Here is a 25,237-nt window from a genome sequence, read left to right on the forward strand (position 1 = left end):
ATGATGAGCAATAGCATTTTTTTATTCTCAAATTTATTTCATTTCCCCTTGTTTTACTGCAGTGATATTTCAGGATTATAAAGGAGCTCTTTGGAATAAATTGTCTACAGTATTCCTCAACTAAAATTTTCGCAAGAATGCGTGCTTACATAAATTCAAATTAAACAAATGTGTTCTTTAAAAAGGGAGATGATTGGCGTCTCCCACCCGCCTTGGGCTTTCTGTTCCGTTTTACTAGATCTCCTATCCAACGTAATTACATACTATTTCTCTTATTAATATAAGAAATAATTAACTAATTTAAAAAGATTAAAATAACTAAATAAATAAATAAATTATAATATATGTTATATAATTTCTTTAAAATATTTACACATATCATTAGATTACATATCAGTTTATAAGTTAGACAAATTAGTTTGGAAAATAAATATAGATAATAATATTTTAAAGTAATTTATTTCACTTCCTTAATCTACTTAAATTAATCTATAAAATCTTATATTAAAGATCTGAGATAATATATACTTTTTGAAATTTAAATATAACTGTCATAGAATAAAACCATTCTAAAAGATGAAAACCGATCAGCTAGGGGGTTTCCTGCCCCGGACCAGTCGGTAGCTTGCCTGCCGCATACATTGCAGCCTGCAGCTATATTGATATTTATATCTCAATTAATTGTTCACCAAGCAATGGTTAAATTTGAATAATATATTGATATTGATTATTTTATATACACACACATCTATGTATGTATATGTATCCATGTATACACGAATCAAACATGTAAACTAAGTGGATTGACTCGTTCACCCACAGAGTTACATAATAAGCTAAGTTTAAAATAATTAGATGAAAATGTTATTTTGAGTGAATGATAAATTTAAGCATGCCAAATTAATAGCTTAGAAGTGGAAGGACTCTTTTTCATTTTGACATTTCTACTAAATTCTCTTTCCAACGTTTCCCTTGTGAGGGGAAAAAAATCTCTTTCTTTCACTAGATGTTTCCTCTGTTAAGAATATCCTAAATTAGATAATTGAGCTAGCTTTATCTCGTTTGCTTGCAATGTACATATATTTACAAGAATACTACATCAAATTAATTACAAAAAGTAATTTCTGTCAACCTAAGAACCCAATCACTAATTTAAGCATCATTTATGGATCTTCAGATTCTGCAGTGATGTTTTGACCATTACCTGGGCGTTATTTGGGAAATTGAAGCATCGTTTATGGAACAACGTGCTTTCTGTGACTGTGATGTTGAGGATCCGTCTTCTAATTTTTCATCACTTTTTGTTGAGAAAGCTGGCTTTTTAGGCAAAGGGAGTGCCTCAGTTTCATTCTTAAGCATGGAAGAAACCTCCAGCATTGATGGCCTTTCTGCTGGATTTTCCTGCACGCAGAGTAGGGCTACATGCAAACATTGCAGAAGTTTGCATGAAGAAGATGAATCTTCTAGAGATGGATCAACAAATTCCAAACCTTTACCCTCTTTCCACAAATTATAAGCCTGTTAGGATTCAACATCAAATTATTGATCCTGTTTATGCGTTTCAGAAGCAAAGCTTCAATATATTTTTTTTCTTTTTTTTGGGGGGGGGGGGTCAAGAGAAATTCCTGAGAAACTACTTACATATTCAAGAATGCTCAAGTTCTCATGAGTGCCATAATAGCTAGTGTTCCTCTTGCCACTGATGATTTGCAAAAGCACTACTCCAAAGCTATAAACATCATACTTCATTGAGTATGTGCCTTTTCTAACATATTCTGGAGGAACATAACCACTGTATTTTGTATATAAGTAACTGTTTATAAAACAAGATGAAGTTAGAACACGAGGTAATTTACTTACTATGTCCCAACGATTCGCCCAGTGTTTGCTTCAACTTCATCTTTTCTAAACAGTTTAGCCATTCCAAAATCTGATATTTTTGGATTCATCTTATCATCAAGCAAGATGTTGCTAGCTTTTAAATCTCGATGAATTATTGTGAAGTTTGAATATTCTTGGAGATATAGAAGTCCTTGGATAATTCCTTCAATAATATGAACACGCATCCCCCAATCCAATAGATGCTTTCTTATTGGATCTGCAAGGAGTTGTAGTCATGATTCAATAAGCTTCTGATCAGTAATCCAAGTAAACCGAAAAAATATATTAGTTCAGAACAGACCAAAAGAACAAACATTTGGAGTTTCTGTTGGCTTAGTCATTTAACACAACTTTTTGAACCAAAACTCTCATTGCAATGTTAACTTGTAGAAAATTAAACAAGTTTTGGGATCTAATAATGATTGGGGAACCCTAGGAAGCTTAATAGATAATGCACTACACAATCGACTCCGTGGTTCTGAAATGCATATTAAACAACCGAAAAAGCAAAGATTTTTGATACCGTAGAGGTAGAAATCCAAGCTTCCGTTAGGCATGTACTGATAGATTAGAATTTTTTCTTCTCTCTCATTGCAGAATCCCAAAACTCTAGCCAGATTGATATGCTGAAGCCTTGCAGTAAGTGAAACCTCATTTGTAAATTCTTCATGTCCTTGGGTGGAAGCTTTCGAAAGTCTCTTGACTGCAATTTCTTGTCCTCCTGGTAGTTCTCCCTGAAAACAAACTACGGATTTTCAGTTGTGGAGAAATAAATTACCTAAGAAATGAGGATGAAGGTGATTTCTTAAGATAAGAATGCCTCAACATTATTGAAGCTGATATTTGAAATTGTACGTATACTATTGCTCTTCTGTACATAATTTGACCAATATCTTGATTTTCTCAAAGAGAGAAGTGTAGCTTGTTTGAAATCTCAGATATTCTACAGAAAGGGCCTAAAATTATTGCCTTCTAATCAGGAAAATTTTTTCCCTTGGTTTGCGGAGAAAAAGGAAGTGTCTCCCTTCAAATCTTGTACTTACATTGCCAACCAATTATTTTTTCTTTTTTTCCTTTTTTTAACTTCTCAGTTTCCTCTATCTACATGAACTTTCACAAATTTCATCCTTTTACATTCATACATTCACGCGTTTAGAAAGAAAATGAGATTAAAAAAAAAAGTGACTATAAACAAGAACCGTATGCCATTTTTACACTTGTAATTAGAAAATATAGCTTCTTTATCAAGAATATCTTACAGAAACAAATGTTCAAAGGGCCAAATCTATTACCTTGTAAACAGAGCCAAATCCACCCTCTCCTAGCTTGTTTTCTACAGAAAAATCTTTTGTTGCCGCTCTTATGACGGCAAAGCTAAATTCTTCAAGATGTGGAGCACTGGTTTCAATGCTCTCAGCATGGCGGATGGAACCTTCTGGTTCAGACGGCAAACTTTTGCCAAGCACCATCTTCACTGTAATAAATGGAGAAAACAGAAAGGTCTGAGCGTTAATTCTCTTTTTACCAGTACTTAGTAAAAATAACCAGAACATTCAAATTTAAATTATTGATTACCTTTTGATTTGAATGACTTGCTTCTTAAGCAGCACAGTAGAAAGACTCCCAATGTTATGACGATTGCAACTGGAAGTAAAATAATAAGTAATAGCCTCCGTCTGTTTCCATGATCAGTTGCTTCATCTTGAGCTGTCAATGATGTTCATCTTGAGTTGTTAATTCTCACAAAAATCAACATCATTTTTTTTCTGGTTTTCTTGAGTTTTCACGAGTATCTTCACATTCTTTGAGTGTGAAAGGATTTCCATTCAATATTTTTAGCTATTACTTCCAACAGGTATGCAGCTTTCAAAGGTTACTGTGATCTGCTGAATTAGCTTTTGGAGTGGCATTCCATAGTAAGGAAAAACTGAAAGAAGATAGATGAACTTGTGGTTTTGTACAATGAATAATGCATCTAATCACTCGGAAACTGTTAATGGAAGCCCCTCTACTCTACACCAAGTTACATAACGTGTACAGATTAGGGTTTATAGAGTAGTCAGGAACTTAAAGAGTCAAGACTACTTAATCAAATTAAATTAAAAAAAAATGATCACAAGGGGAAAAAAGGCGGTATGCTTACTGGGAAAAAAACATGAATGTCATACAAGAAGGCACTACATTGCTTCCAAATGAGAGTTTCCCAGAAAGAAAGAAGTAAACTTCATATTAGGAAAGTAGTATAAAGTATTCAAGTAAACTAGACCTTAGTATGAAGCTATCAGAAACAATGTAAAAGGAGATACCATAGTGTTATGAGTTAAAAATACCAGAGAACATTGAATGGAAAAGACACACAGTCTCACACAATGACCCTAATGATTAATGAAGATTGTAAATACAATTTATAGAACAGAGTTCCATTGTAGATACAGGGTTTTCTTCCAACACTATAATGGTAATATGGAAACCGCATATTTTCTTAATATGTTTGAGTAGATATAATTTTGTATGCATAAGTATGACCCCACGGAAAGCATAACCCTCCTATATAGAAGATATCAGTTGTTTGCAATGGGTAAACTATATTCTTTACCTGCCTTAGAAAGTACCCAATTATCATCATTTATCACCTGAAATACATTGTAACCCAGCAGATTCTTTTCCTTGGCATAAGCAACCTTAGTTTTGATAGCTTCAACATCATCAAAATTGATCCAAATAGAACCAATGGTGCAATAATTCACGACATAGGTAGCATTATACAACGTAGGAGCACGATAACTCCGAACATACCACTTGATATACTTATAGCTCATAGACCCATCTTGCGTCACAGCCAGACCCGATGATGGAGAACCAATCGCGGTTTCCTTGGGACTATCCAATGCCCAAGCGTAGCCATGGTAAGGCAATCCCAGAAGCAGTTTATTAGAAGGAAATCCTCTGCTCAGCCATTTCCTTATACCAAAATCAGTATTCACATGGCTTATAGGATCATACAGAGCAGCATGAGGATGCGTGAAATTTTCCAGTGAAGGAAGATGATAATCATAAGCCATAATATGACCCCAGTTCAGATTCTTCACCAAAGAATCAACGGGATAACTCAGATTCCCAAAAACAGTGGGCAAGTAATGAAGACCCATACTCAATATCAACGACGATTCTCCAGAGCTTCTGTTCTCAGAATCCACAGCAAGTCGCCATTCGTGAAGCAGAATTCCCAAGTTGGTCATATCCGATTCTGCTTGAGGCCAAAGCCAGCACAAGTCAATGCCCTGAAACGCATGTCGTCTAGCTGTTTGTATGGAGGACTGAATGAAAGATTTTCTTGAAGAAGCGGTTCTGAGCATCGAAGAAAGGACCGAATCGTTCGCCTTCTTGCCCAGAATACCCTGTGCAGTTTCTGCCTGTCCGGTCCATACAGAGAAAAGAGTGACGATCGAGGGGTTTTTACTCTTGACGATGTTGGTGAAGGTGGAGAAATATTGCAGGTCAGATTTGGCTATGGAAATCTCGTAAGTTGAGGAATTGACGCTAGCGAAGGCGCATATAAGGTGCGTGAACAAAGCAGAGTTTATGTCAGGAATGGGGGATTCACTGCCAGCATACCAATAACCAGCTTTGACCCAACTTTGTGAAGTTGAGGAGTGAAAATGAAGATGAAGGAGAATAGAGAAGAGGAGGAAGGAATGAGTGGAAGCCATGGGAGAAAAGCTTCATGGGCCTTCTTCGTACGGATTTTAAGGGTACGTGACATTTTGACTTTTCAAAACATCTGTTTGATTTATGTTTGTTGATGTAGACGTAAAAGCCTTGAACTGTTGTCGAATGATGTTGACTCGGAACCGCAAACCCATTTCTGTCACGCACCGTGGGTTGGGGGAGTTGCTGAGCATAGGGTAACGGTGACTAGCGACTTACCCATTCAGTGACTTTGACACTCGATGTTTCCAAAATAGATACTATACTCTCCGTGAATTCAATAATAGACGCTTGTTGGCATTTCAGTCTTATTTTTTCTTCTAGGACCTATCTGAAAGGAAAGAGAATTCAGTACTTCTTGATCGTGAATATCGGAATAGGACTAACCGTGTTATGGATGTTTTTGTTTCACAACAAAACAATTAGAATTAGGTTTAGTCAGCAATTCTAGAGGATTTCTGGATATGTATTATGTATTTATTGTTTTTTTACTTCTAATATCCATATTATTACAGGAAAAAAAGTCAATGTATCATCTAAAATTCTCAAAGACAAAATGCCATGCGAAAATTACATTTGATGCTAGATAAATTATTATACTGTGTTTGTACCATTGCTAGTGGTTAGTTAAGAGTTTAATTTGATTTTAAATATAACACTTCAACTTATTTTATTTATCACAATTATAAGAGTGAAGTACTCTAACATTTCTTTTATTTTGCTTTAATTATATAAACCTCCATTCTATTTTCAAAATATATACTTATGTTCAAATTATTAATTTTGGTGAGAATATTTACATAAAATTTATTTTCTAATTTACCTTTCATCCTTTTGAATTCCTAATTTTAGATAAACTTATTTAGAAGAATTCAAGAGTTTTCTTTTTAATTTTATTTTTTCTTTTTTCAAATAATTATTTGTTCATTTTTTTTATCAAGAAGTTCAAGTAACTAAATTTATGTCAATATAAATTACTTGATCAAGAATTTTATTAATTCTATTAACGAATTGATGGGATATGGAAAGAAATATTTATGATGTTATCATATTTTTAGGATAATTGATCTATTTGAATTGATTATTATTTTAAGATTTATGTACATTTATCAGCATTTTAGTACTTTTATTATTAGGACTAGTTATTATTATTATTATTTTTATTATTGTTTCAGTATAATTAGATCTAGAGTTTTTATTTTACGACAGACTTGATTATTAAACAACATTGTAGTTATCGTTTTTTCTCCGCCTGTTTTCTCTTCTTCGTTCTCTGTTTCTCCTTCTCTACTTTTTTTTTTATCTCTTTCCTTCCTCTTCTCTCTTCTCTTTTTACATCAATTTGGCATTAAAACCTGATCCCATCTTCTTCACTTTGCCCAAACTCTTTTCTTTTGACAACTAAATGCAGCCTCTCCTCAAACCATTCGTAACCGCTGCGTCAAATCCTTTGTTCATTCTCCCTTCTATCAATTTTTGGCATCCCATCACCGCAACTCCACCCCCATCCTTCTCACGGGCGTAAACATGTTCGGATCCCACGAATTCGCCACCAATGGTGGCCAGATTTCGTAGATATTGACTTTTCTACTATAGCCGTCGGCTAACAGTCTTATATTCTAAATTTCCTAATGTCAAATCATGGCATCACCAACACCGTTGGAATTGCACTCATGAACATGGTCTGAACCCAAAGTTTCATGGCGAAAATAGCTTCCACGTGCCTCCTCAACAAATGCGAGTTCAAATTCCACGTCTCGTCACACTAATGCACTTCAGATTGGATTTTAGCAAAATTTACACTTTGAACCCAGAGTTTTGGAGAAAATTGCACTTCAACCAATGTTTTGAATATTTCACTTACAACCCTATTCAGCCCTTGTTCAATTTTGGACCTCCGAATAAGCAGGATAAACATCATAATACTATTGGAGCAATTTTTAACATACACGTTACTGCTTTTACTTCTGTCTATATTATTATTAATGTTTTAGGAATATTATTTGTTTATCTGTTGGTTTTCAATTTATAATTTAGCAAAAAAAGGAGGAAAAAAAAGAGGAGAACAAAAGAGAATTTATGATGCTGTTGATTTGTGAATATAAGCTATAAAAGAAGCATGTACATGAAGGGTCGATATGTGTGTGATACTCTATTCCGACACCGATAAGGCTTTAGAGATGATGAGTATCGACTATTACTCAAACTATTGTAAGTATGAATATGCCAGTTGTAACATCCTAAGTTTTAATCTAAGAATTTGAGTTAATTAAATTTTGATTATTCAGAAAATTGAGGTATTAAGTAGTTGAAATTGGATGTTGAAGCTTAAAAATACTAAGATTTGTAATTGAGAGTCGTGACCCTACATATTTTTGAGCAATCTTGGAAATCAAGAATTTTGGAGGGCCAATTGATTTTATGTTTAGGTGATTATTTTTGGATTTGAAATTCTAAAGAGTCTTAATTTGTAATTTTTGGAGATGTGTGGACTTAGTTATGAATTTTAAGAATTGAATATAGATACTTAGAAAATAAATTATAAATTTCAAAGACAGAGTGGATTAAGATTTTATATTTAAAACTGAAATAAATCATTTGGTTAGCTTTTATATTTAAGATTAGAATTAGTATTTCTTCTAATCTTAAACGTAGGAGCTAAATAATTAATTTAAAAGATTAAGAAAATTTCTTAAAGTTGGTTTTATGTTAAAAAATGTGTTTTTTTTTCCTAAAATTTTTTAATCATTTTCATTGGAAACTATCTCATTATTGAAAAGCTCTCTTAAACTGTATAATCATTAAGGAGAGTTTTAGGAGGGAAAAAACCACTACTCCTTTAGTTCTTATTTTAAGGATTTTCGGCACGTTTTATAATATAACATATCTTTTTTTTTTTCCATCATAACATGTTTTGTTTTAAAACATTAATTTTTTTCACCTAGTATCCCTAGCTATAAAACTTCCCAACTAATTAACCAAAATTTTCTAAGTAATGATTTTTTATCAAGGATAATTTTGATATTTTATAAGAAATAACTAATTTCAACTAATTTATTACTCCATTCCTTTTTATAAAATACAACATATGATAAAGAAATTTATTTAAAATTTGTTAAAGACAATAAATATGCAGAAATGTAACTTATTTTTTAAAAACTTTCTTATTCATGAAAAATATGGTGATGGAGAGAATGAGTGAAAAAAAAGATGAGGAAGACATGTAATTAATTAAGAGTAAAAATTAAAAAAAATACATTAAATGTTTAAATATATACAAAATATAGTTTATAAAAAGCAACATACCCTCCTAACTTACGAAAAGCAAAGCATGGAATAATTTATATAAAGTTGTTACTGTGTGTTTACAATAAAGACTAAACTCTTGTATTTATCACATAAGAGAGTAATATTTTACTCCTCTATTTCGTAGTATAGAACTTAATTAGAGAGTTAATATTGATTCTATATAAATATGTAAGATCTATTTTACATGTTTATTAATTTTTTTCTAAATTAATTCTAACAATAATCAAATATTTTTATCCGCAGAGTATATGAACTAACTCATTTTACAAATAGGATATGTAACATTTTATTTTGTTTTGGAACAAAATTTTAAGCAATCGAGCACCTTCTAATATGGCATCAGAAAATGGAACAAAGTTTGAAATGAAATTTAGAAATTAATTTTTTAAAAAAATCAGATGGATAATAAACGAGACTTTCCCATGTTAACAATATTGTACATTTACCAAATTCCCATCCAATTTAAATCAAAGCAACATTAGTTAATGTGAGTCAGCCATTGATCCACTCTCATTTATTCCACGATCCAAGCCTTCGATGCTGCATATATTGAAAATCAATTTATTGAAATCAGATCAAATATTGAATAAAGTACATTTTGAATTTAAAAATAAGTTAGATTAGAGGTTTCAGTTTAGTTTCTTCACTTAATTAGTTCTTAAGTTATTTCTTAACTAGTCTTAAATGATATATATTTTTTTTGTAGCAGTTATTGTTGTTTTGAAAATCAAAGTTAACATGCCAGTATTTAAAAAATGAAATCTTATGTGAGGTTAAAAGATTAATTATAAGTAAACTTTTGTAGTAAACAAAATATAAAGTTATGCATTAAATGGTATCCTTGTTGAATTAATTAAATAAATAAAATGGTGTATTGGGCAAAAGTGCATGTGATGACCCCTTATATTTTGAATCAAATCTAGATTAAATTGCTCTATTCTTAAAATACACACTATACTTTTTGTCAAATCTAAATTATTAATCTCACCTTAAATTTTAACTTGAAACAATTCAGAACAGGGGAATCTATATATATATATATATATATATATTCTTTTACTTGTGACAATTTAATCAGTAGACCCCCTTTCTCTCTTCTTTCCTAAGTATATGATATTTGTCTGGCCAAAAAAAATTACATGATATTTGATATGATTAAGCTGGACTCCACCAGCTCTATATGAAGGAGAGTATGAGTTATTTTTCTCAATTGATTAACTAAATCCTACTCTCTCTCTCTCTCTCTCTCTTTTTTTAAACTCCAGCGATTAAAATTCAACCGAGTCAACCAGGATGCACTGAGTGTTCAGAGATTGAGCTTTGCCCAACTCAAAGCTATCGGGATTAACAATTATAAAAAGGTCCCCAAAAAAAATTTCATTGTGGAGATTTTCCCGTCCCAATCAAAACCAGCGGCCCAAAAGAATACACTGACACCGTGTCCACGTCATGGTTAGTGCATTATCGTAACTAATCCAAGAGGTTCCCGAATAAGAATACACTGACACCATGTCCACGTCATGCACCACCCTGGCACCCGTTCACCTACTAAACTCCTCCACTTGGAAGTACGCCATTGCACCATTCCCTGGGCCCTTTCCAACAGCTTGAGCCCCGATTCCATGCAAATTCGTAGAGCCGAGAATATGGGTTGGGGCCTGCGGGCCAACCTACCAACCCGTCATAAAAAGAACGGGTTAGGGTTGGTATTTGCTAGCCCGCCAAGATGCGGGTTGCTCTAGCCCGCATCGCATAACCCGTGGACTGTGGTGGGCTAGCCTGCGAGTTGGCGGGTTGGCCTGCTTAACCCGCTACTTTTTTAAAAAAAAAACTTTTCATATAAATAATATGTTATTATATTTGAAAATTTTCTTTTTTTATTTACATTTCAATTTTTATGTTACATAACACATATGTAAATAAAAAATATTTTTTAAAAATAGGCATACTATAATCATAGCAAAATTTTAATGACTACAATCAAATATAAGACAATATTTATTATGGAAAAAAAGTGTTTTAAAAAACATGGTAAATGAACTTAAAATAAATTAGATAAATGCCCTTCTAATTTATTAAGAGATAGTGTTTAGTATCAAATATGACGTTTGTATGAAAAAAATTATAAAATTTATCACTTGATGAGTTGATGTTGAATGTTAATCATATTCAATACAAATAAATGATGATGGCCGTTCAATTTCCTGTTCATAAGCCGTTCAAGTGCTGTATTCGCCGTTCAATTTATGGGCTGCGTGCAAGCCATTATTGAATGATGTTTATGAGGTCTCTGCAAGCAGTCATGTGGTATTTGGAATTCAAATTCAAATCGTCTATATCCCGCGTTTTGTTAGCCAAAGATGGATATAAAATGGTCAGTACAGCGAAGCAGGGATATCATATTTCTTTCGGCCTCTGTTTCTTTCTTTTTTATCATCTTCTATATTGTTTTTATTGTTTCCTCTTGCATTTTGATTACGATAAATCATTTCTGTCTTTTGGGGAGATCCGATCAGCCTTGCAGATCTAACGTGTGCAAGAAGTGAGGCTTACATACTGGTAAAGCTTCACTGCAATTTTTCATGGAGAAGAGGCTATTTGGGCGTGGTTAGACGGAAGCTTTGAACATGTTGGCCTCTGTCGATCATTTGCTATTTCATGAAGTGATTTATGTTCTTATGATTGTATGTATTTGTATTTTTCGTCCTTCACAAATTTTGTTTACTTACCTGGTTGATTCTTCTATTTTATATGCACCCCAATGAACAGGGTATTTGGATGCCGCCAACCATGGGAGACGATGAAGTCTTGGAACGTCTGGCTTGTAAGTATATTGGTTCAATTTAATCAATTTCGGCAACTAATAAATTGTACTCATGCAAAGATGTGTTTCTTTTCCCACTCCACAATAAACCAGATTGGGCAGCTCTCCACAATTCCTCCTCATAAGAGATCACCAGAAATTGTTCAAGAATACGTCAAAAGCAAGCGGGAAATACCAGTTGAAGCATTCAGGGGAGGCTTCATCTTATCAAAAGTAGCGAGTCCTTGGTCAACTGGTGAGCTCAAGCTGATCAACACCAATGTAGAAGACAACCCGTCTGTGACCTTCAACTACTTCAACCATCCATATGATGTTCAGCGTTGTTGTTTGAGGGCATTCGAATAGCAACTAAGGTTGTACACTCGGATCGATTCACGAACTACACTTTGTGTGACAAAGAAAGCACTGAGACACTTCTTAACCTCACTGTGAAGGCTAATGTCAACCTGGTACCCAAGCATGTCAATGACACAAAGTCACTAGAGCAGTTCTGCAGAGACACTGTGATCACTATTTGGCATTACCATGGTGGGTGCCATGTGGGGAAGGTGGTTAGCCCTGATTATAAGGTTTCTTCGTGTTGATAGACTCCGTGTGGTGGATGGCTCAACGTTTACTGAGTCACCAGGGACTAACCCTCAGGCCACTGTGATGATGATGGGCAGGTATGTGAAAGCAACATCATTACACGGCGCGGTTACTGCCTGCTCCACCGATGAGGAGAGGAGGGTTTTTAGGGGAGGGGTCTGGTGCCGAGGCTACTCGTGAATCTCGAGAGGCTTTCAGCCGTTGAATTTGAAACTTGTAATTTGTATGTGATGCTGTTTGGCACGAGGAAAGCGTAGCAAATGTGAGTGTACAACGATGAGTTTATGGCTGAAGCAGGGAAGATCGATTGCTCAAACCAGTAAGCAGCTTTCATGAATTAGATAACGCCGTCGTGCTTCGGGGGGTCACTGCCAAGAGAACTGCGATGAGAAGGAAATTTGTAAAGTTTCTTGTTGCCGCCATGGTTTGGCTGCAGATTTTTGTGATGATGGGCAAGGCTAGCTTCTTGAGGTCTCTATATAAAGACTGAGGAGGTTTTAATTCTGAAGAATTGTTGCATGACATGACGTGTTTTCTTCTTGGTCTGAGGAGTTTATCCATGAATATAACTGACTAAAATATACTTCCTCCTCCATCCCCGTCCTAAATAAAAAAGTTACGAGAACTATCTTAGAAAATAAATAAATAAATAGAAGAGACAAATGGATTAAAGTCTTATATTTATTTAGAACAAAACTAAAAGTCAAACAGAATCCTGTTATATTAAAGACCGGAGGTAATATGAATTTAGTTATAGCTGTCATCATATGCAGAAATTGGTTGTCTTACCTTAAAAGATTCTTTCTGAAGTCTGTCTTGTATGAATTGTGGTTATACAAGGCTAGACAAGTGTGAGGATCTTCACAAGGCCGTCCGTGGTAACCCTTTGGTGTTAGTTTGATCCATCTGAACAAATATCCCCGGGGAATTTTTAATCAGGCCTGCCCGTCGAAATTCTAAATCCTGAACTGAATGAATTGTCAAATGTGGTTGGATTTTCCGGAATTCCAAGGGGCTAAGCGATGGATGTAAGAGTATATATATATATATATATATATATATATTTGGTGGTGAAGAGATGTAAGTATATATTTTAACACTTTGCTAGAAATTGCACGGTTTGAAGGAAATATTTTAATTAAATTTTGGCCGGAAACAGGGATAGGAATAGGTTCAAGAATCAAGATTCATAAAACGGCCGAAACAGGCCTTTTCGGGCTGTAGTAATTGATTAATGTATAGCGAATTCTATTTAGTTGTCAGAAGGCATGTTTCGATGCAGAGTAAACTCCTATTGGCAGTAATTTATGTTTGACATATATGATTGCACCTATTTTTTCCCGCCTTTGATTTTGGACTGAACGCATCAGATATACTTTATGAATTTATTTAGATCAACATTGATTTTCTTTCAGGTTGGCCTTTGCTCATTCAAAGGGTGATGAAACAAAAGTTATAAAATTTATACACGGTTGCTCTTGGGATGGGCCAAGCAAACTTCCAAGAACAATCCAACTTGGTATAAATACTACCATAAAGAAACTTCATTTCACTATCCTGCTTCGATGTAGCTTGACCAGGTTAGCCAATTGCTTATTTATGAAAGTTTAAGCTGTTTTCATTCATGGCTATATTAGAATATTGTTAGTGCCAGTTTGTGTTAAACAACTCCAATGTTCAATGAGGCGGTACGAAAGAACTTGTTCGGCTATTTGCTTTGCTTGTAAGCATAGGAGGTTATGGCAACTCTACAATTGCAAATTATTTTATTTTGTGGGAAATAGATAACTTGATCTTTAGTTGAGGTCGTGTGTTTTTTTTTTTAATCAAAATATGAGCATATAGGCTTCCTGCCATGGACAGATCTAGAAGTGATTACTTGGGAGATGAAATTTAAATTAGCATGTTAATTAATGCAGAAATATACTACTGCCTCTTATCTCTAATATAAAACCTAATTAACTAATTTGAAAAAATTAAGAAAGCTAAAAAAAATTAATTTAAAGTATTTATATTTATTATTTTTGTTCCAAACTAATTTGTTTTACTTATAAATTTAAACTAATATAATCTAATGATGCACATAAGTATTTTAGAGACATCATGTAACGTATGTTATAACTAAGACCCTTTGGTCCAAAATATAAAATAAACTTTGTTGGAAGGTTTTAGTTTTTGTTTTATATAAGATAGCATTCACTTTTAAGTATTTAATGATTTTTTTTTAATTTTACTCGTAACATATATATTTTTTCTCTTTGATTCATTTATTACATCTTTTACTTTTTTTCTTCATTAATAAAGGCATTTGGGGGGAAAAAATACATGCATTACATATTTATTATTTTAAACTGATTTTAACTAATTTCTTGATAAATGCAAATGGATAAAGTTTATCTTATATTTTGAACCGAAGGGAGTAATTATTTAACCCCTTCAATCTCTCAAAAATAGCTAATTGATTTTTATATTAAGAACCGGAGGTAGTATTAGAATATGCCACATACTTTTTTTTTAAAATTATCAAACTTGAGCAATTTCTTTTTAAAATATAGCAAAATAAATCTATATGAACCTCTTAGTAATCTCTTTACTATATAAGTAATCATGCAATTTGCATGAATTCTCATCTTCTATCTTATTCCTAAAGTTATTATTTATGACATTTACAGTTGAAAATGATTTCTCATTTGTTGTATTTGAAATTAGGAGAATTAATGGTAACGAAAGCAAATGATGGTCGGATGATATACAGGATTTATTCAATTGTTTGGTGATGCTTCGCATGATTGAGAGTTGTTGAGATGTTTTTGAAATTAGGATATTGAGAAATGTCGACCTCATAATATCTTTGCTTCTATGTTGAAATGTGGCTCCTCTTCTTGAATGAAATTTACTCTAACGGAATCTCTATACCAATTCACAAATATGATCATAACTTGTAATCATCTCTTAGAATTAAGTGTCAATCACTCCACTGGGGTCTCTGATTCATTTTTGGTGATTGAGCATTTATGGTAGATTCATAGCGATGAACAAGTTATCATGATAATGATGCTCATTTCAAACATGTTCAAGATTTGAAAGAGGTTTACCTCGTCCAGGTATTTCTGTGCTTAAAAACACGTCAAATATCAATATGATGCTTTGGATAGAAAGATATATTCTCTCCATTCGAAATGATAAGACATTTTTTGCTAACTTCCACCCCTCCAGAAAATAGTCAAACATCATTAAAACTTGCCTACTCTTTTTATGTCTACCTTATTAATGGGTAATTTAATCACAAGTAAATTACAAAAATGTCTTATATTTTTAGATATGGAAAGAGTAGAAAAATGTCTTATAATTTCCAACAGTGGGGGGGCGTAACTCGTAAAATGTTTGCAATCAGATCTTTTCATATGAACCCTTTTCAGTAATAGATGCCAAATTTTGAATATAAAAAAAAAAAAAAGATACCAAAGTTTTTTACTCGTGTCTTTTTTCCTATCTACACTCTTCTCTCTGTGAGGATCCCCATAGAGCTGCATTGAATTGTGATGCCGCCGTCCTGCTGCTTGAATATGAATGTGTTTGACCAGTTATGTTATATGTAAAGAGCTAAAAAAGTCAGGAGATAAATGTGTTTCATTTTTGTTTTAAAAAAAAAAAAAGGAAGGGGAAAAAAAATAAAAAGAGGGAGTGGGGTTTGGAAGGGCGTTTAAAAAGGATGGAGAAAGTTTGCAGAATCAGAAGAAGAGTTTTTGGAGCATGAATGAGTGTGGAAGATATGGATACATTAAATAAAATTAAAGTCAAGTTATATTTCAAAAATTTATGAGCTACATAAATGTTGTATCAAAAACCAAAGGATATTGATGCTAGATATGAGATTTGGCACCGGAGGTAGGATAATAATGTATATACCACTTAAAATGAATATATTAAGAATATATATCTGAATTAATAAATATAATATTAGATAAGAATTGATAGCTTTTAAAATCAAGATTCAAGGGAATGAAAAAAGAATAGATATAAAAAGAATATGATTAATATTATTATTTAATTATTTATTATTTTAAAATAATAAGCTTAAAATCAGTAATTAATATATATATATATATGATGTATATTAAGGAATTTAAAATATTGTTCTATCAATGTGGCAATAATGCGTCGCTTTTATGGTAATAATGTATTAATAGTAAGACTTTAGCCAAAGCTCACTATAAATTCAAAATTAATTCCTGAATGAAAAACCTATAAGGATATTAACACAAGTTGACAATAATTGTGAAAACTATGTTTTCCCAAATTATAATAATCAAAATAATGATTTATTTATAGAGATTATTAAAAAAAATGAATGCTTACATAAATTCGAATTAAACAAATATGTGTTTTTTTTTTTGGAGATGGTTGGCATCTCCTGCCAGTCTTCGGCTTTCTGTTACCACATGTCTAGTAAGATTTGCCCATTTTAGTGTATTTCTTACCCTACTTAATTGTATATTACCTCTCTATAAGACACAGTTGACTAATTTAAAAAAATTAAAATAATTAAATAAATCATTTAATTATATATATGTTACATGATCTTTTTAAAATGTTGATACATGTCGTTAGATTACATATTAATTTATAGGTCAGAAAAATTAATTTAAAAATATATAAATATAAATATTTTAAAGTAATTTATTTAACTTCTTTAATCTCTTTAAATTAATTAACTGAACCTTATATTAAGAATTCGAATTGAGGTGATATATACTTTTTTTGAAATTTAAATATAACTGTCAAAACATGTAAAATAAAACCATTTTAAAAAACTAAAAACTGATCAGCTCGGGAGGTTTCCTGCCCATGACCAGTCGGTAGCTTGCCAACTGCATTGTGCAGCTATATTTATTTTTTAATTAATTGTTCACAAGCAATGGTTAAATATGAATAATATATTGATATTGATTATTTTATATACACACACATCTATGTATGTATATGTATCCATGTATACACGAATCAAACATGTAAACTAAGTGGGTTGACTCGTTAACTCACAGAGTTACATAATAAGCTAAGTTTAAAATAATTATAATGAAAATGTTATTGTGAGTGAATGATAAATTTAAGCATGCCAAATTAACAGCTTAAAAGTGGAAGGACTCTTTTCATTTTGACTACTAAGTTCTCTTTCCAACGTTTCCCTTGTTAGGGGGAAAAAATCTTTCTCTTTCACTAGATGTTCCCTCTGTTAAGATTACCCTAAATTAGATAATTGAGCTGGCTTTATCTCATTTGCTTGCAATGTACACATATTTACAAGAATACTACATCAAATTAATTACAAAAAGTAATGTCTGTGAACCTAAGAACCCAATCACTAATTTAAGCATCATTTATGGATCCTCAGATCCTGCAGTTAAGTTTTGACTCTTACCTGGGCGTTATTTGGGAAATTGAAGCATCGTTTATGGAACAACTTCCTTTCTGTGACTGTGATGTTGAGGAATTAACTGAACCTTATATTAAGAATTCGAATTGAGGTGATATATACTTTTTTGAAATTTAAATATAACTGTCAAAAGTAAAAAAAAAACCATTTTAAAAAACTAAAAACTGATCAGCTCGGGAGGTTTCCTGCCCATGACCAGTCGGTAGCTTGCCAACTGCATTGTGCAGCTATATTTATTTTTTAATTAATTGTTCACAAGCAATGGTTAAATATGAATAATATATTGATATTGATTATTTTATACCACACACATCTATGTATGTATATGTATCCATGTATACACGAATCAAACATGTAAACTAAGTGGGTTGACTCGTTAACTCACAGAGTTACATAATAAGCTAAGTTTAAATAATTATAATGAAAATATTATTGTGAGTGAATGATAAATTTAAGCATGCCAAATTAACAGCTTAAAAGTGGAAGGACTCTTTTCATTTTGACTACTAAGTTCTCTTTCCAACGTTTCCCTTGTGAGGGGGAAAAAATCTTTCTCTTTCACTAGATGTTCCCTCTGTGAAGAGTACCCTAAATTAGATAATTGAGCTGGCTTTATCTCATTTGCTTGCAATGTACATATATTTACAAGAATACTACATCAAATTAATTACAAAATGTAATGTCTGTGAACCTAAGAACCCAATCACTAATTTAAGCATCATTTATGGATCCTCAGATCCTGCAGTTAAGTTTTGACTCTTACCTGGGCGTTATTTGGGAAATTGAAGCATCGTTTATGGAACAACTTGCTTTCTGTGACTGTGATGTTGAGGATCTGTCTTCTAATTTTTCATTACTTTTTGTTGAGAAAGCTGGCTTTTTAGGCAAAGGAATTGCCTCAGTTTCATTCTTAAGCATGGAAGAAACCTCCAGCATGGATGGCCTTTCTACTGGATTTTCCTGAACGCAGAGTAGGGCAACATGCAAACATTGCAGAAGTTTGCAGGAAGAAGATGAATCTTCTAGAGATGGATCAACAAATTCCAAACCTTTACCCTCTTTCCACAAATTATAAGCCTGTTAGGATTCAACATCAAATTATTGATCCTGTTTATGTGTTTCAAAAGCAAAGCTTCAATGACTTTTGTTTTGGGGCCCCCCGGGAGGGGCCTAAAGGGAAGTTCCTGAGAAACTACTTACATATTCAAGAATGCTCAAGTTCTCATGAGTGCCATAATAGCTAGTGTTCCTCTTGCCACTGATGATTTGCAAAAGCAGTACTCCAAAGCTATAAACATCATACTTCATTGAGTATGTGCCTTTTCTGACATATTCTGGAGGAACATAACCACTGAATTTTGTATACAAGTAACTGTTTATAAAACAAGATGATCTTAGAACATAAGGTACTTTACTTACTATGTCCCAACGATTCGCCCAGTATTTGCTTCAACTTCATCTTTTCTAAAAAGTTTAGCCATACCAAAATCTGATATTTTTGGATTCATCTTATCATCAAGCAAGATGTTGCTAGCTTTTAAATCTCGATGAATTATTGTGAAGTTTGAAAATTCTTGGAGATACAGAAGCCCTTGGATAATTCCTTCAATAACATGAACACGCTTCCCCCAATCCAATAGGTGCTTTCTTATTGGATCTGCAAGGAGTTGTAGTGATGATTCAATTAGCTTTTGATCAGTAATCCAAGTAATCCAAAAAAAGATATTAGTTCAGAACGGGCCAAAAGAACAAACATTTGGGGTTTCTGTTGGCTTAGTCCCTTTTTTTTTTTTGGGGCCGAAATTGGCTTAGTCATTTAACACAACTTTTTGAGTCAAAACTCTCATTGTAATGTCAACTTTAGAAAATTAAACAAGTTTTGGGATCTAATAATGATGGAGGAACCCTAGGGAGCGTAACAGATAATGCACTACACAATAGACTCTGGTTCTGAAATGCATATTAAACAACCGAAAAAGCAAAGATTTTTGATACCGTAGAGGTAGAAATCCAAGCTTCCGTTAGGCATGTACTGATAGATTAGAATTTTTTCTTCTCTCTCATTGCAGAATCCCAAAACTCTAGCCAGATTGATATGCTGAAGCCTTGCAGTAAGTGAAACCTCATTTGTAAATTCTTCATGTCCTTGGGTGGAAGCTTTCGAAAGTCTCTTGACTGCAATTTCTTGTCCTCCTGGTAGTTCTCCCTGAAAACAAACTACGGATTTTCAGTTGTGGAGAAATAAATTACCTAAGAAATGAGGATGAAGGTGATTTCTTAAGATAAGAATGCCTCAACATTATTGAAGCTGATATTTGAAATTGTACGTATACTATTGCTCTTCTGTACATAATTTGACCAATATCTTGATTTTCTCAAAGAGAGAAGTTTAGCTTGTTTGAAATCTCAGATATTCTATAGAAAGGGCCTAAAATTATTGCCTTCTAATCAGGAAAAAATTTTCCCCTGGTTTGCGGAGAAAAAGGAAGTGTCTCTCTTCAAATCTTGTACTTACATTGCCAACCAATTATTTTTCTTTTTTTTTTTTTTTTTTTTTTTTTTTTAACTTCTCAGTTTCCTCTATCTACATGAACTTCCACAAATTTCATCCTTTTACATTCATACATTCACGCGTTTAGAAAGAAAATGAGATTAAAAAAACGTGACTATAAACAAGAACTGTATGCCATTTTTACACTTGTAATTAGAAAACATAGCTTCTTTATCAAGAATATCTTACAGAAACACATGTTCAAAGGACCAAATCTATCACCTTGTAAACAGAGCCAAATCCACCCGCTCCTAGCTTGTTTTCTACAGAAAAGTCTTTTGTTGCCGCTCTTATGACGGCAAAGCTAAATTCTTCAAGATGTGGAGCACTGGCTTCAATGCTCTCAGCATGCGGCATGGGACCTTCTGGTTCAGACAGCAAACTTTTGCCAAACACCATCTTCACTGTAATAAATGGAGAAGACGGAAAGGTCTGAACGTTAATTCTCTTCATACCAGTACTTAGTAAAAATAACCAGAACATTCAAATTTAAATTATTGATTACCTTTTGATTTGAATGACTTGCTTCTGAAGCAGCACAGAAGAAAGACTCCCAATGTTATGACGATTGCAACTGGAAGTAAAATAATAAGTAATAGCCTCCGTCTGTTTCCCTGATCAGTTTCTTCATCTTGAGCTGTCAAGAATGTTCATCTTGAGCTGTTAATTCAAGTTCTCACAAAAATCAATACAATTTATTTTCCTGGTTTTCTTGACTTTTCATGAGTATCTTACATTAGTATTATACAAGATTTTTAGCTATTACTTCTAACAATTATGTAGCTTTCAAAGGTTGCAGTGATATGCTGAATTAGCTTTTGGAGTGGCATTCCATAGTAAAGAAAAATTGAAAGAAGATAGATGAACTTGTGGTTTTGTACAACGAATAATGCGTCTAATCACTCGAAAACTGTTAAAGGTAGCCCCTCTAGTCAAGAACGTAAAGAGTCAAGACATACTTAATCAAATTAAATTTTTTTTAAAAATGATCACAGGGAAAAAAAAAGGCGGCACACTAACTGTTAAAAAAACATGAGTGTCATGCAAGAAGGCACTACATTGCTTCCAAATGGAAGTTTCCTAGAAAGAAAGAAGTAAAGTTCAAAGTAGGAAAGGGGTGTCAGAGGATCAAGGATTCAAGTAAACTAGACCTTAGGATGAAGCCATCAGAAACAATGTAAAAGGAGATACCATCGTATTGTGAGTTAAAAATACCCGAGAAAATTGAATGGAAAAGACACAGTCTCACACAATGATCCTAATGATTAATGAAGATTGTAAATACAATTTAGAGAACAGAGTTCAATTGCAGATACAGGGTTTTCTTCCTAGACTATAATGGTAATATGGAAACCGCACATTTTCTTAATATGTTTGAGTAGATATACTTTTTTATGCATAAGTATGGCCTTACGGAAAGCATAACCCTCCTATATAAAACTTATCAGTTGATAAAACATGTTTGCAATGGGTAAACTATATTCTTTACCTGCCTCAGAAAGCACCCAATTATCATCATTTATCACCTGAAACACATTGTAACCCAGCAGATTCTTTTCCTTGGCATAAGCAACCTTAGTTTTGATAGCTTCAACGTCATCAAAATTGATCCAAATGGAACCAATGGTGCAATAATTCACGACATAGGTAGCATTATACAACGTAGGTGCACGATAACTCCGAACATACCACTTGATATACTTGTAGCTCATAGACCCATCTTGTGTCACAGCCACACCCGATGATGGGGAACCAATCGCGGTTTCCTTGGGACTATCCAATGCCCAAGCGTAGCCATGGTAAGGCAATCCCAGAAGCAGCTTATTAGAAGGAAATCCTCTGCTCAGCCATTTCCTTATACCAAAATCAGTATTCACATGGCTTGTAGGATCATACAGAGCAGCATGAGGATGCGTGAAATTTTCCAGTGACGGAAGATGATAATCATAAGCCAGAATATGACCCCAGTTCAGATTCTTCACCAAAGAATCAACGGGATAACTCAGATTCCCAAAAACAGTGGGCAAGTAATGAAGACCCATACTCAATATCAACGACGATTCTCCAGAGCTTCTGTTCTCAGAATCCACAGCAAGTCGCCATTCGTGAAGCAGAATTCCCAAGTTGGTCATATCCGATTCTGCTTGAGGCCAAAGCCAGAACAAGTCAATGCCCTGAAACCCATAGCGTCTAGCTGTTTGTATGGAGGACTGAATGAAAGATTTTCGTGAAGAAGCGGTTCGGAGCATAGAAGAAAGGACCGAATCGTTCGCCTTCTTGCCCAGAATACCCTGTGCAGTTTCTGCCTGTCCGTTCCATACAGAGAAAAGAGTGACGATCGAGGGGTTTTTACTCTTGACGATGTTGGTGAAGGTGGAGAAATATTGCAGGTCAGATTTGGCTATGGAAATCTCGTAAGTTGAGGAATTGACGCTAGCGAAGGCGCATATAAGGTGCGTGAACAAAGCAGAGTTTATGTCAGGAATGGGGGATTCACTGCCAGCATACCAATAACCAGCTTTGACCCAACTTTGTGAAGTTGAGGAGTGAAAATGAAGATGAAGGAGAATAGAGAAGAGGAGGAAGGAATGAGTGGAAGCCATGGGAGAAAAGCTTCATGGGTCTTCTTAGTACGGATTTTAAGGATACGTGACATTTTGACTTTTCAAAACATCTGTTTGATTTATGTTTGTTGATGTAGACGTAAAAGCCTTGAACTGTTGTTGAATGATGTTGACTCGGAACAGCAAAACCATTTATGTCATGCAACGTGGAGTGGGGAAGTTGCTGAGTATAGGGTAATGGTGCAATTCTAGAGGATTTCTAGATATGTATTATGTATTTATTGTTTCTTTAATTCTAATATCCACATTATTACAGGAAAAAAAAAGTCAATATATCATCTAAAATTCTCAAAGACAAAATGCCATGCGAAAATTACATTTGATGCTAGATAAATTGTTATACTTTGTTTGTACCATTGCTAGTGGCTAGATAGGAGTTTAATTTAATTCTAAATATAACACTTTAATTTATTTTGTTTATAGTGAAGTACTCTAACATTTTTTATATTTTGCCTTCATTATATAAACCTCCATTATATTTTGAAAATATACACTTATATTCAAATTATTAATTTCGTTGAGAATATCTAAATAAATTTGATTTGCTAATTTACCTTTCATCATATTGAATTCCTAATTTTAGATAAACTTATTTTGAAGAATTTATGAGTTTTCTTTTTAATTTTAATTTTTCTTTTTTCAAATAATTGTTTGGTTTTTTTTATCAAGAAGTTCAAGTAACTAAATTTACGTAGATGTAAATAACTTGATTAAGAATTTTATTAATTCTGTTAACTAATTGATGGGATATGGAAAGAAACATTTATGATTTTATCATATTTTTAGGATATTTGAGCTATTTGGATTTATTATTATTTTAGGATTTATTTATATTTATTAGTAATTTAGTACTATTATTATTATGATTAGTTGTTGTTGTTGTTATTATTGTTGTTTTGGTATAATTTGATTTAGGGTCTTCATTCTAGGACAAATTTGAACAGTGAAAGATAATGTAATCATCATTTTTTCCAATGTACAAAAAATCGGACCGAACACTAAACTGGTCAAGACACTGGTTCAAGGGTTAATGGGTTAGACTGGGGTCAACTCGGAATCAAATCAGTCATATTAAAAATAAAATAATTTAATTCATAACAGCAAAATATTATAACATTAATCATCCTAATAACAAAATATAAGAAAATACAAAAATAATTTAATTATAATAATAACAAAATATAACTATATTAAGAATAGATTCTTCATTTTTAGAATTATTTAATTACGAAAACTAAAAATATTATATTTAGTACAAAAATATGTGGGGATAAAAAATATTTATATTTAATTATAAAAATATTTTAATAAAAAGAAATTTCTTTTTTAAAACAGCAAAAGTATTACATGTGCGCATATGAGATGCGTTACAATATAGAAACTCCATCACTTTCCTTTTAACCAAACTTTCTTCCTATTTTTTTAATTTTATAATATGTATTTATATAAAATGGGAGATAAAAAGAATAACATGTAAGTTTAAAGATTGCAAGGCCATAGAAAACTGGGAAAAAAAGGTGTTATGCTAGGCCTGCAGTTCCCAGTACTAAGCATAGGCTCGTTAATGCGTTAGTTTTTAACCATCTTTTCTTGTTGATTTTCGAACAGAAAATTCCTCCTCTTTCTTCTCGTTTTTTCTTTCGTCCCTTTTCTTTTATCTCTCTTAATTTGAACTAATCTTCATCCCTTTTGTTTTTCATCTTCTCGCTCAAACTTCTTTTGCCGGCAATGTTCCTCCATTATTTAGGTACTTTCATAGTCCCTTTCCCTCTATAACTTCTCTAGTTTTTTCTCTCACCAGAAACCCACCCACTCTCCTCTCTACATTATTCAGTACTTTCTGTCTGTCTCTCTCACTCTCTCCACTTCTTTCACTCATGACCATCGGAAAACAGACACATTAAACCGAGTAACCCCCTCACTCAGCGGGTTATCCGGTTATCACCGGTTTATGCCGGTTCAAACTGAGTCACTCCGGTTCCCTGCCTTCCCGATTCAAAAGCCAAGCCGGACCGAAGCATTGGCTGGTCAACCGGTTTCCAATGTGAGCCAGCCGATTCGGTCCAGTTTTTTGAACCATGATTTTTTCCTACTTATTTTATCTTCTTTATTCTCTTTTTGTTCTTCTCTACTCTTTCCATCCTCTTTTCTCTTCTCGTTTTACATCAATTTGACATCAGAACCTAGTCCCATCTTCTTTCATGTGTCTAAATTCTTTTCTTTTGACAGCTAAACGTAGCCTCCCTTCAAACCATTCAGAATCACCACGTCAAATCCTTTGTTCATTTTCCGGCATCCCATCACTGCATCTCCAC

At 33.2% G+C, this 25,237-nt stretch overlaps 2 protein-coding genes across 6 annotated transcripts; one reads left to right on the forward strand and one right to left on the reverse strand.

Annotated features, from left to right (window-relative positions):
• Positions 1-933: 933 nt before the first annotated feature.
• Positions 934-22,901, reverse strand: LOC114719490 (G-type lectin S-receptor-like serine/threonine-protein kinase At1g11330). Its single transcript, XM_028905001.1, has 7 exons — positions 21,788-22,901; positions 20,804-20,935; positions 3,174-3,355; positions 2,405-2,615; positions 1,861-2,098; positions 1,642-1,792; positions 934-1,518 (listed from the first exon to the last, which is right to left on the reverse strand). Exons 1-7 carry the CDS (start codon positions 22,899-22,901, stop codon positions 1,201-1,203), a joined length of 2,346 nt encoding a protein of 781 aa, XP_028760834.1. The 3' UTR covers positions 934-1,200.
• On the forward strand, positions 12,684-17,775 carry LOC114719418 (uncharacterized). 5 transcript variants are annotated; one of them, XR_003737903.1, is made up of 3 exons: positions 12,684-12,804; positions 13,726-13,890; positions 17,706-17,775. XR_003737903.1 is itself a non-coding variant. In XM_028904914.1 (3 exons), exons 1-3 carry the CDS (start codon positions 12,696-12,698, stop codon positions 17,716-17,718), a joined length of 264 nt encoding a protein of 87 aa, XP_028760747.1. In that variant the 5' UTR covers positions 12,684-12,695; the 3' UTR covers positions 17,719-17,775. The 5 variants fall into 5 exon arrangements, 2 of the variants coding, with proteins under 2 accessions (XP_028760747.1, XP_028760746.1); XM_028904914.1 differs by having other exon boundaries at positions 12,684-12,781; XM_028904913.1 differs by lacking the exon at positions 17,706-17,775 and adding an exon at positions 15,340-15,472 and having other exon boundaries at positions 12,684-12,781.
• Positions 22,902-25,237: the final 2,336 nt, after the last annotated feature.

The sequence above is a fragment of the Neltuma alba genome, unplaced genomic scaffold (assembly GCF_004799145.2).
Source record: "Neltuma alba isolate B1F8T4 unplaced genomic scaffold, ASM479914v2 tig00011916_pilon, whole genome shotgun sequence".
Classification (NCBI taxonomy): domain Eukaryota; kingdom Viridiplantae; phylum Streptophyta; class Magnoliopsida; order Fabales; family Fabaceae; genus Neltuma; species Neltuma alba.